General features: G+C 44.5%; 1 protein-coding gene across 1 annotated transcript in view; it reads right to left on the reverse strand.

Annotated features, from left to right (window-relative positions):
- LOC110504534 (copper-transporting ATPase 1-like) overlaps window positions 1-13,699 on the reverse strand; it is a 61,003-nt gene that overhangs the window by 25,439 nt on the left and 21,865 nt on the right. Inside the window, 7 exon segments of the mRNA XM_036970270.2 lie at window positions 6,562-6,765; window positions 7,397-7,539; window positions 8,954-9,100; window positions 9,542-9,755; window positions 10,569-10,751; window positions 10,968-11,162; window positions 13,520-13,654. Coding sequence (XP_036826165.1) covers window positions 6,562-6,765; window positions 7,397-7,539; window positions 8,954-9,100; window positions 9,542-9,755; window positions 10,569-10,751; window positions 10,968-11,162; window positions 13,520-13,654 — 1,221 coding nt within the window.

Genomic DNA, 13,699 nt, shown 5'->3' on the forward strand with positions numbered 1-13,699 from the left:
AGACAGAGGACAGGGAGGCAGACAGAGGACAGGGAGGCAGACAGAGGACAGGGAGGCAGACAGAGGACATGCTGGTCATTTATGAACATTTGAACATCTTGGCCATGTTCTGTTATAATCTCCACCCGGCACAGCCAGAAGAGGACTGGCCACCCCACATAGCCTGGTTCCTCTCTAGGTTTCTTCCTAGGTTTTGGCCTTTCTAGGGAGTTTTTCCTAGCCACTGTGCTTCTACACCTGCATTGCTTGCTGTTTGGGGTTTTAGGCTGGGTTTCTGTACAGCACTTTGAGATATCAGCTGATGTACGAAGGGCTATATAAATACATTTGATTTGACTTGATTTGACAGGGAGGCAGACAAAGGACAGGGAGGCAGACAGACATTAACATGTAGAGATTAGCAGACATAAACTCAGCAAAAAAAGAAACGTCCCTTTTTCAGAACCCTGTCTTTCAAAGATAATTCATAAAAATCTAAATAACTTCACAGATATTCATTGTAAAGGGTTTAAACACTGTTTCCCATGCTTGCTCAATGAACCATAAACAATTAATGAACATGCACCTGTGGAACGGTCGTTAAGACACTAACAGCTTACAGACGGTAGGCAATTAAGGTCACAGTTATGAAAACTTAAGACACTAAAGAGGCCTTTCTACTGGCTCTGAAAAACACCAGAAGAAAGACGCTCAGGGTCCCTGCTCATTTGCGTGAACATGCCTTAGGCATGCTGCAAGGAGGCATGAGGACTGCAGATGTGGCCAGGGCAATACATTGCAATGTCCGTACTGTGAGACGCCTAAAACAGAGCTGATCGTCCTCGCAGTGGCAGACCACGTGTAACAACACCTGCACAGGATCGGTACATCTGAACATCACACCTGTGGGACAGGTACATCCGAACATCACACCTGTGGGACAGGTACATCCGAACATCACACCTGTGGGACAGGTACATCCGAACATCACACCTGTGGGACAGGTACATCCGAACATCACACCTGTGGGACAGGTACATCCGAACATCACACCTGCGGGACAGGTACATCCGAACATCACACCTGCGGGACAGGTACATCCGAACATCACACCTGTGGGACAGGTACATCCGAACATCACACCTGTGGGATAGGTACATCCGAACATCACACCTGTGGGACAGGTACATCCGAACATCACACCTGTGGGATAGGTACAGGATAGCAACAACAATTGCCCGAGTTACACCGGGAACGCACAATCCCTCCATCAGTGCTCAGACTGTCCACAATAGGCTGAGAGAGGCTGGACTGAGGGCTTGTAGGCCTGTTGTAAGGCAGGTCCTCACCAGACATCACCGGCTACAACATCGCCTATGGCCACAAACCCACCGTCGCTGGACCAGACAGGACTGGCAAAAAGTGCTCTTCACAGACGAGTCACGGTTTTGTCTCACCAGGGGTGATGGTCGGATTCGCGTTTATCGTTGAAGGAATGAGTGTTACACCGAGGCCTGTACTCTGGAGCGGGATCGAATTGGAGGTGGAGGGTCCGTCATGGTCTGGGGCGGTGTGTCACAGCATCATCAGACTGAGTTTGCAGGCAATCCCAACGCTGTGCGTTACAGGGAAGACATCCTCCTCCCTCATGTGGTACCCTTCCTGCAGGCTCATCCTGACATGACCCTCCAGCATGACAACGCCACCAGCCATACTGCTCGTTCTGTGCATGACTTCCTGCAAGACAGGAATGTCAGTGTTCTGCCATGGCCAGCGAAGAGCCCGGATCTTAATCCAATTGAGCATGTCTGGGATCTGTTGGATCGGAGTGTGAGGGCTAGGGCCATTCCCCCCAGAAATGTCCAGGAACTTGCAGGTGCCTTGGTGGGAAAGTGGGGTAACATCTCACAGCAAGAACTGGCAAATCTGGTGCAGTCCATGAGGAGGAGATGCACTGCAGTACTTAATGCAGCTGGTGGCCACACCAGATACTGACGGTTACTCAGACATATTAACATGTAGAGATTACTGAGACATATTAACACGTAGAGATTACTGAGACATATTAACATGTAGAGATTACTGAGACATATTAACACGTAGAGATTACTGAGACATATTAACATGTAGAGATTACTCAGACATATTAACATGTAGAGATTACTGAGACATATTAACACGTAGAGATTACTGAGACATATTAACATGTAGAGATTACTGAGACATATTAACATGTAGAGATTACTGAGACATATTAACACGTAGAGATTACTGAGACATATTAACACGTAGAGATTACTGAGACATATTAACATGTAGAGATTACTGAGACATATTAACATGTAGAGATTACTGAGACATATTAACATGTAGAGATTACTGAGACATATTAACACGTAGAGATTACTGAGACATATTAACATGTAGAGATTACTGAGACATATTAACATGTAGAGATTACTGAGACATATTAACACGTAGAGATTACTCAGACATATTAACATGTAGAGACTATTTGACATACCATGGTTTCCGTTAGGAAATGTACCTGACCCATATGCATTGGGTACGGAACCTGATTAGGGCGTCCACCCACGGTGCTCAGAATAATTAACCTGATTAGGGAGGCCACCCACGGTGCTCAGAATAATTAACCTGATTAGGGCGTCCACCCACAGTGTTCAGAATAATTAACCTGATTAGGGCGTCCACCCACGGTGCTCAGAATAATTAACCTGATTAGGGCGTCCACCCACGGTGTTCAGAATAATTAACCTGATTAGGGAGGCCACCCACAGTGCTCAAAATAATTAACCTGATTAGGGCGTCCACCCACAGTGTTCAGAATAATTAACCCGATTAGGGCGTCCACCCACGGTGCTCAGAATAATTAACCTGATTAGGGCATCCACCCACAGTGTTCAGAATAATTAACCCAATTAGGGAGGCCACCCACAGCGCTCAGAATAATTAACCTGATTAGGGCGTCCACCCACAGTGTTCAGAATAATTAACCCGATTAGGGAGGCCACCCACGGTGCTCAGAATAATTAACCTGATTAGGGCATCCACCCACGGTGTTCAGAATAATCAACCTGATTAGGGCGGCCACCCACGGTGCTCAGAATAATTAACCTGATTAGGGTGTCCACACACAGTGTTCAAAATAATTAACCTGATTAGGGCGTCCACCCACGGTGCTCAGAATAATTAACCTGATTAGGGCGTCCACCCACAGTGTTCCGAATAATTAACCCGATTAGGGCGTCCACCCACGGTGCTCAGAATAATTAACCTGATTAGGGCGTCCACCCACAGTGTTCAGAATAATTAACCCAATTAGGGAGGCCACCCACGGTGCTCAGAATAATTAACCTGATTAGGGCATCCACCCACGGTGTTCAGAATAATCAACCTGATTAGTGCGGCCACCCACGGTGCTCAGAATAATTAACCTGATTAGGGCGTCCACCCACGGTGTTCAGAATAATTAACCTGATTAGGGAGGCCACCCACGGTGCTCAGAATAATTAACCTGATTAGGGCGTCCACCCACAGTGTTCAGAATAATTAACCCGATTAGGGCGTCCACCCACGGTGCTCAGAATAATTAACCTGATTAGGGCGTCCACCCACAGTGTTCCGAATAATTAACCTGATTAGGGCGTCCACCCACAGTGTTCAGAATAATTAACCCAATTAGGGAAGCCACCCACGGTGCTCAGAATAATTAACCTGATTAGGGCGTCCACCCACAGTATTCAGAATAATTAACCCAATTAGGGAGGCCACCCACGGTGCTCAGAATAATTAACCTGATTAGGGCGTCCACCCACGGTGCTCAGAATAATTAACCTGATTAGGGCGTCCACCCACAGTGTTCAGAATAATTAACCTGATTAGGGCGTCCACCCACGGTGCTCAGAATAATTAACCTGATTAGGGCGTCCACCCACGGTGTTCAGAATAATTAACCTGATTAGGGAGGCCACCCACGGTGCTCAGAATAATTAACCTGATTAGGGCGTCCACCCACAGTGTTCAGAATAATTAACCCGATTAGGGCGTCCACCCACGGTGCTCAGAATAATTAACCTGATTAGGGCGTCCACCCACAGTGTTCAGAATAATTAACCCAATTAGGGAGGCCACCCACGGTGCTCAGAATAATTAACCTGATTAGGGCGTCCACCCACAGTGTTCAGAATAATTAACCCGATTAGGGAGGCCACCCACGGTGCTCAGAATAATTAACCTGATTAGGGCATCCACCCACGGTGTTCAGAATAATCAACCTGATTAGGGCGTCCACCCACAGTGTTCAGAATAATTAACCTGATTAGGGCGTCCACCCACGGTGCTCAGAATAATTAACCTGATTAGGGTGTCCACCCACAGTGTTCAGAATAATTAACCTGATTAGGGCGTCCACCCACGGTGCTCAGAATAATTAACCTGATTAGGGCGTCCACCCACAGTGTTCCGAATAATTAACCTGATTAGGGCGTCCACCCACAGTGTTCAGAATAATTAACCCAATTAGGGAGGCCACCCACGGTGCTCAGAATAATTAACCTGATTAGGGCGTCCACCCACAGTGTTCAGAATAATTAACCCGATTAGGGAGGCCACCCACGGTGCTCAGAATAATTAACCTGATTAGGGCATCCACCCACGGTGTTCAGAATAATCAACCTGATTAGGGCGGCCACCCACGGTGTTCAGAATAATTAACCTGATTAGGGCGGCCACCCACGGTGCTCAGAATAATTAACCTGATTAGGGCATCCACCCACGGTGTTCAGAATAATCAACCTGATTAGGGTGGCCACCCACGGTGTTCAGAATAATTAACCTGATTAGGGCGGCCACCCACGGTGTTCAGAATGACAGAAATCACATTTACATTATGGTAATTAATTTTAACAGAACAATTTGAGGATTGTATTTGAGGATCCAACAGGATGCGTCCTACTCACTGAATTCCAACAGGATGCGTCCTACTTACTGAATTCCAACAGGATGCGTCCTACTTACTGAATTCCAACAGGATGCGTCCTACTTACTGAATTCCAACAGGATGCGTCCTACTTACTGAATTCCAACAGGATGTGTTCCTTCTTATTGAATTCCAACAGGATGTGTTCCTTCTTGCTGAATTCCAACAGGATGCGTTCCTTCTTGCTGAATTCTGACAGGATGCGTTCCTTCTTGCTGAATTCCAACAGGATGCGTCCTACTTACTGAATTCCAACAGGATGCGTCCTACTTACTGAATTCCAACAGGATGCGTTCCTTCTTGCTGAATTCTGATGTGCACTTTAAAGATGTTAGAACAACTGTCCTCAGCCAACAAGACGAGTAACAAACAGTTAAATCACTAGCCTGTCAATCTACTATCCCCCATAGTAGAAAAGTGGAAATGTTCTGTTGGTCAGCTTGTCGTTCTGTGCTAGAAAGAAATATCCTATTCCAAACAGACTCTGGGACAGTTGTGGGAAGATAGATCCCAAATTCATTCAACCAGTAGGCCTAGGATACATTTGAAAAAAAAAATGTTAAAAATCAACGAGTCTGATGCAACAGATCAGAATGTTTATGTTATTAAAATGTTGATCAACTATGATTTCTTCACATTATAAGCACAGTAATGCACACAAGGCAGTAAGTTACACACAAATGTGCATTCCATAATGCAATTAGCAGGAAAACACTGTTGTAAAAAAGACACTACACGTGAGTGGTTTCATGTGACTAAGAAACCTAGAAAGAAGGGAGATCTTAAGGATGCAACAACTAGCATGGGTTGCTAATATGACTAGGATTGTGCCTTTGGCTACTGGACATTGAAAGAAAGTTGATTTGAAAACCAATAGAACACGAGAGAAAAATGCTACTGGCTTCAATAGCACGTGGAAATCTTTATAAAATAATTGCCTCCATGACATATCTGGTAGGATTTTGGCTAGGCTACTTTGAACCAAGGTAAGACAAACCGCATAATATGAAGTAAAACATTCAGGTTTCAAACAATTAAGTATATGTTTCCAAAATGTATACTGCCGTCTGCCTACCGTTGTCTATACACTTTAATGGCCAGCGAGCTTCATTTATCAGTGTAAATTTGCATTTAGAATTGTTGTGCACTTAATAAAAAAGCATGTTTCACTCCAGCATCAACGAATGGGCTGTTTGAGAAGTTGTGGCAGCACCTCTCCTTCTGACAGATTTCCGCTCATCATGCTGTGATGAATATGATACACAACGACCTAACGAAGCTCCAATTTAATTCCACTAAATTATGCAAATGAACCAAAAGACCAATAAGCATGCCAGGTCAAATGTGTTTCCATCAATGGCTAAAAAGCATCATTTTGAAATGGGATTTTTATTTTTTCTCGTCCCGGGCAATTAATATTTTATTCACCAGCTATTCATTTTTTATTTCATGTTTTGGGCCAAAAGCCAGCTATTACCGGATAACGGAAACCCTGAGACAGACAGACATATTAACATGTAGAGATTATCAGACAGACGGGTAAACATCCATCCATAAACCCAGTCTTGCCCTCTTCTCCTCACCCTGATAAGCACCACGTCAGCTGCCTCTATGGCCACGTCAGAGCCCGTTCCTAGGGCGATGCCAACGTCTGCCATGGCCAGAGCGGGCGAGTCGTTGACCCCGTCACCCACCATGGCCACCCTCTTCCCTGCCTGCTGCAGCTGCTCTACCATGGCCACCTTGTGGGACGGCAACAACTCTGCAAACACCTTCCTGATACCCACCTGGAGGAGACAGAGACAGCTAAATGACAGTTCACAACCTACAATAAAACTACATTTACACCTTCCTGATGCCCACCTGGAGGAGACAGAGACAGCTAAATGAGTTCACAACCTACAATAAAACTACATTTACACCTTCCTGATGCCCACCTGGAGGAGACAGAGACAGCTAAATGAGTTCACAACCTACAATAAAACTACATTTACACCTTCCTGATGCCCACCTGGAGGAGACAGAGACAGCTAAATGAGTTCACAACCTACAATAAAACTACATTTACACCTTCCTGATGCCCACCTGGAGGAGACAGAGACAGCTAAATGAGTTCACAACCTACAATAAAACTACATTTAAACCTTCCTGATGCCCACCTGGAGGAGACAGAGACAGCTAAATGAGTTCACAACCTACAATAAAACTACATTTACACCTTCCTGATGCCCACCTGGAGGAGACAGAGACAGCTAAATGACAGTTCACAACCTACAATAAAACTAAATTTGGGTTCTTTAGCAGATGCCCTTATCCAGAATGACTTACAAAACAACATTCCTTTTCATCTGTAATGAATGTTCTGGTTTAGTGCATACATTCATAAAAATCCCAAGCCAATCCAGTCCTGTCCCCTACCTGAGCAGCGATGGCCCGTGCTGTCTTGCTGTTGTCTCCAGTCATCAGAATCACCTCCAACCCCATGGCCTGCAGGGTGTGAACCGCTAAATCTGCCTCTGGCTTCACTGTGTCTGCTATGGCTATCATGGCACATAGCACACCTACACACAGAGAGAGGGAGAGAGGGACAGGGAGAGGGAGCGAGAAACAGGGAGAGAGAAACAGGGAGAGAGAGAAAGAGAGAGTGAGGAAGAGCAACAGGAAGAGAGAGACAGGAAGAGAGAGAAAGAGACAGGAAGAGAGAGAAAGAGACAGGAAGAGAGAGAGAGACAGGAAGAGAGAGAGAGACAGGAAGAGAGAGAGAGAGACAGGAAGAGAGAGAGAGAGACAGGGAGAGAGAGAGAGAGACAGGGAGAGAGAGAGAGACAGGGAGAGAGAGAGAGACAGGGAGAGAGAGAGAGACAGGGAGAGAGAGAGAGACAGGGAGAGAGAGAGAGACAGGAAGAGAGAGAGAGACAGGAAGAGAGAGAGAGACAGGAAGAGAGAGAGAGACAGGAAGAGAGAGAGAGAGACAGGGAGAGAGAGAGAGACAGGAAGAGAGAGAGAGACAGGAAGAGAGAGAGAGACAACGGGAGAGGGAGGGGGAGGTAGGTGACACAGAGAGAGGGTGGTTATAGACAGATAGACAATGGTTATAGACAAAGGGTGGTCATAGATTCAGCAACACAATGGATTAAATGTTTGGAAACTCCTAAGGCTACGTTCCAATATCCATACCAGAATCTAAAATGAAGCAATGCACTACCGTTCAAAAGTTTGTGGGCAGTTAGAAATGTCCTTGTCGTTGAAAGAAGCACATTTTTTGTCCATTAAAATAACATCAAATTGATCATAAATACAGTGTAGACATTGTTAATGTTGTAAATGACTATTGTGGCTAGAAACAGCAGATTTTTTAATGGAATATCTACATAGGTGTAGATATCTAACCGGAATAGAAAGAGGAGTGGGAGGCCCCGGTGCACAACTGAGCAAGAGGACAAGTACATTGGAGCGTCTGGTTTGAGAAACAAACGCCTCACAAGTCCTCAACTGGCAGCTTCATTAAATAGTACCCGCAAAACACCAGTCTCAGCGTCAACAGTGAAGAGGCAACTCCGGGATGCTGGCCTTCTAGGCAGAGTTGCAAAGAAAAAGCCATATCTCAGACTGACCAATAAAAATATTAAGATGGTCAAAAGAACACAGACACTGGACAGAGGAACCCACAAATGCTGATGCTCCAGATACTCAACTAGTCTAAAGAAGGCCAGTATTATTGCTTCTTTAATCAGAACAACAGTTTTCAGCTGTGCAGAAATATTAGCAAAAGGGTTTTCTAATGATAAATTAGCCTTTTAAAATGATAAACTTGGATTAGCTAACACAACGTGCCATTGGAACACAGGAGCGATGGTTTCTGATAATGGGCCTATGCACGCCTATGTAGATATTCCATTAAAAATCTGCTCTTTCCAGCTACAATAGTCAATTACAACATTAACAATGCCTACACTGTTTTTCTGATCAACTCACTGTCGACAGCCACCAGTACAGCAGTGCGTCCTCTGCGTTCATGTTCAGTCATGGTCTCGTCAACATCAGGTCTGATCTGCAGTCCGTTCCTCCTCATCCACTCCCTGTTCCCCATCAACACCACGTAGGATGCTGTCTGCACCAGGGCTATAAAGGAACACACAGAGAGGTTACTGGCTCTCTATCAACACCACGTAGGATGCTGTCTGCACCAGGGCTATAGAGGAACACACAGAGAGGTTACTGGCTCCCTATCAACACCACGTAGGATGCTGTCTGCACCAGGGCTATAGAGGAACACACAGAGAGGTTACTGGCTCTCTATCAACACCACGTAGGATGCTGTCTGCACCAGGGCTATAGAGGAACAAAAAGGGGAATAAGGGTTAGACTAGAATGTAGCCTAGAATGTAGGCAGAATGTATAGCATGCATTTAATCAATGCAGTGGACACACAGGGGAATCTTTAGGCCTTGTGTTGAATAGTAATTGACAATAAGGGGTAACTCAGGGTTGTGTACTTATTCCACCTAAAAAATACATTTTTAAATAGCGGTCCTATTTTAGACGACATATCCCAGTACGTACAGAGAGGCTGCGCGTCCATGATGAGGGCGTGTGATCCTGGCCTGGTTCTGCAGTCCCTGATCTGGACCAGAGTACTGTTTCCCTGGTTGTTGTCTTCACCTTCCTCCTGATGTTGTCTCAGCAGGGTCTCAGTGTTACTGACCTGGCATCGTATACCACAGCCTGGTACAGCCTGGAACTCAGCACACACACCAAGGGACTCTGTACCCAGCTCCTAATACAGAGACAGAGAGACAGATTAGTACACTTCATCTGGACCCGCAGTGACCGATAGGACACAAATATTTTGGGAGGTCTTCCAGACACATGAATGATCGACTCACAAACTGTCTCCTACCTCTCAGAGGTTCAGGTGGACTCACCTGTTTACAGTACTTGGTGATGACATCAGACCCACCTGTTTACAGTACTTGGTGATGACATCAGACCCACCTGTTTACAGTACTTGGTGATGACATCAGACCCACCTGTTTACAGTACTTGGTGATGACATCAGACCCACCTGTTTACAGTACTTGGTGATGACATCAGACCCACCTGTTTACAGTACTTGGTGATGACATCAGACCCACCTGTTTACAGTACTTGGTGATGACATCAGACCCACCTGTTTACAGTACTTGGTGATGACATCAGACCCACCAGTTTACAGTACTTGGTGATGACATCAGACCCACCTGTTTACAGTACTTGGTGATGACATCAGACCCACCTGTTTACAGTACTTGGTGATGACATCAGACCCACCTGTTTACAGTACTTGGTGATGACATCAGACCCACCTGTTTACAGTACTTGGTGATGACATCAGACCCACATGTTTACAGTACTTGGTGATGACATCAGACCCACATGTTTACAGTACTTAGTGATGACATCAGACCCACCTGTTTACAGTACTTGGTGATGACATCAGACCCACCTGTTTACAGTACTTGGTGATGACATCAGACCCACCTGTTTACAGTACTTGGTGATGACATCAGACCCACCTGTTTACAGTACTTGGTGATGACATCAGACCCACCTGTTTACAGTACTTGGTAATGGCAGCTCCCAGCGGGTGTTCGCTGTTGTTCTCTGCAGTCCCTACGATGGCCAGCAGACGGGAGCGAGGCATCCTGTTCCCCTCCACTACGATCTTCACCTGGATGACATTAGGAGCTCCGTAGGTGATGGTACCCGTCTTATCAAACATCACTGTCTGGATCTGAAGGTAGGAAGGTAGGAAATAAGGGAAGTATTTATAAAGCGAATCTCAGATCATTTACAACCATACACTCAGTTACTGCAACAGTCACAGTTAAATAGATTCTGATTACAAACATGAGACACAGCATATCAAACCTAACTAATGATTTTTACTATCAACGTGATATTATTAGTGATCGACTATGGTCTGATTGGTAGCATCTTCTCCCCTCACCTTGCGTGCCATCTCTAGTGGTTTCCCTCCCTTGATGAGGATACCGTTCTGAGCGCCCACCCCCGTGCCCACCATCACAGCTGTCGGGGTTGCCAAGCCCAGAGAGCAAGGGCAGGCGATACACAACACTGTGATGGAGGTCTGGAAGGCAAACTTGATCACAGCTTCTGCCTTTGAGATGCTATTATCATAGCCCTGTAGAGGGAGACAGAGAGACAGTGAAACAGGGGACCAGTCTGGGTTACATTTCAATAGTCTAATGTTGATTTCCTCTCCCTGCTTCCTCCCTTTGATCAGCCTCAACGGTTTAAACAGGAAGTGGACAGGTGACAGCAGATTCCCCTCTAGGCCTTTCCCATACTGCGCTCACGAAGAGGAGACAGGATTGAAATGAAAATGATGAAAATACCTGATTTAAGAAGGAATGATTTAGCTAAATACACCCTCTGTAAAGGTTTTACATAGATATCAGTATAGTAAAGGTTTTACACAGATATCAGTATAGTAAAGGCTTTACATAGATATCAGTATAGTATATCAACATAGTAAAGGATTTACATAGATATCAGTATAGTAAAGGCTTTACATAGATATCAGTATAGTAAAGGCTTTACATAGATATCAGTATAGTAAAGGCTTTACATAGATATCAGTATAGTATATCAACATAGTAAAGGATTTACATAGATATCAGTATAGTAAAGGCTTTACATAGATATCAGTATAGTAAAGGCTTTACATAGATATCAGTATACTATATCAACATAGTAAAGGATTTACATAGATACAGTGCCTTGCGAAAGTATTCGGCCCCCTTGAACTTTGCGACCTTTTGCCACGTTTCAGGCTTCAAACATAAAGATATAAAACTGTATTTTTTTGTGAAGAATCAACAACAAGTGGGACACAATCATGAAGTGGAACGACATTTATTGGATATTTCAAACTTTTTTAACAAATCAAAAACTGAAAAATTGGGCGTGCAAAATTATTCAGCCCCTTTACTTTCAGTGCAGCAAACTCTCTCCAGAAGTTCAGTGAGGATCTCTGAATGATCCAATGTTGACCTAAATGACTAATGATGATAAATACAATCCACCTGTGTGTAATCAAGTCTCCGTATAAATGCACCTGCACTGTGATAGACTCAGAGGTCCGTTAAAAGCGCAGAGAGCATCATGAAGAACAAGGAACACACCAGGCAGGTCCGAGATACTGTTGTGAAGAAGTTTAAAGCCCGATTTGGATACAAAAAGATTTCCCAAGCTTTAAACATCCCAAGGAGCACTGTGCAAGCGATAATATTGAAATGGAAGGAGTATCAGACCACTGCAAATCTACCAAGACTTGGCCGTCCCTCTAAACTTTCAGCTCATACAAGGAGAAGACTGATCAGAGATGCAGCCAAGAGGCCCATGATCACTCTGGATGAACTGCAGAGATCTACAGCTGAGGTGGGAGACTCTGTCCATAGGACAACAATCAGTCGTATATTGCACAAATCTGGCCTTAATGGAAGAGTGGCAAGAAGAAAGTCGTTTCTTAAAGATATCCATAAAAAGTGTCGTTTAAAGTTTGCCACAAGCCACCTGGGAGACACACCAAACATGTGGAAGAAGGTGCTCTGGTCAGATGAAACCAAAATTGAACTTTTTGGCAACAATGCAAAACGTTATGTTTGGCGTAAAAGCAACACAGCTGAACACACCATCCCCACTGTCAAACATGGTGGTGGCAGCATCATGGTTTGGGCCTTCTTTTCTTCAGCAGGGACAGGGAAGATGGATGGAGCCAAATACAGGACCATTCTGGAAGAAAACCTGATGGAGTCTGCAAAAGACCTGAGACTGGGACGGAGATTTGTCTTCCAACAAGACAATGATCCAAAACATAAAGCAAAATCTACAATGGAATGGTTCAAAAATAAACATATCCAGGTGTTAGAATGGCCAAGTCAAAGTCCAGACCTGAATCCAATCGAGAATCTGTGGAAAGAACTGAAAACTGCTGTTCACAAATGCTCTCCATCCAACCTCACTGAGCTCGAGCTGTTTTGCAAGGAGGAATGGGAAAAAATGTCAGTCTCTCGATGTGCAAAACTGATAGAGACATACCCCAAGCGACTTACAGCTGTAATCGCAGCAAAAGGTGGCGCTACAAAGTATTAACTTAAGGGGTCTGAATAATTTTGCACGCCCAATTTTTCAGTTTTTGATTTGTTAAAAAAGTTTGAAATATCCAATAAATGTCGTTCCACTTCATGATTGTGTCCCACTTGTTGTTGATTCTTCACAAAAAAATACAGTTTTATATCTTTATGTTTGAAGCCTGAAATGTGGCAAAAGGTCGCAAAGTTCAAGGGGGCCGAATACTTTCGCAAGGCACTGTATCAGTATAGTAAAGGCTTTACATAGATATCAGTATAGTAAAGGTTTTACATAGATATCAGTATAGTAAAGGTTTTACATAGATATCAGTATAGTAAAGGTTTTACATAGATATCTGTATAGTACAGGTTTTACACAGATATCAGTATAGTAAAGGCTACTCACAGGGAAGTATTTCTCCACCAGTGGAAAGTCGACAAAGCCAATGAGGATCCAGGCGAACAGAGTGAAGACAGAGACTCCAACGATGAACGGGACAAAGTAGCCACTGATCTTATCTGCAAACTGCTGTATGGGAGCCTGCAGTGGAGAGGTCAGAGGTGACAGAGGTCAAATGTTAAAGCA

The sequence above is a fragment of the Oncorhynchus mykiss genome, chromosome 25 (assembly GCF_057628025.1).
Source record: "Oncorhynchus mykiss isolate SJ-2025 chromosome 25, ASM5762802v1, whole genome shotgun sequence".
In the NCBI taxonomy this organism is placed as follows: domain Eukaryota; kingdom Metazoa; phylum Chordata; class Actinopteri; order Salmoniformes; family Salmonidae; genus Oncorhynchus; species Oncorhynchus mykiss.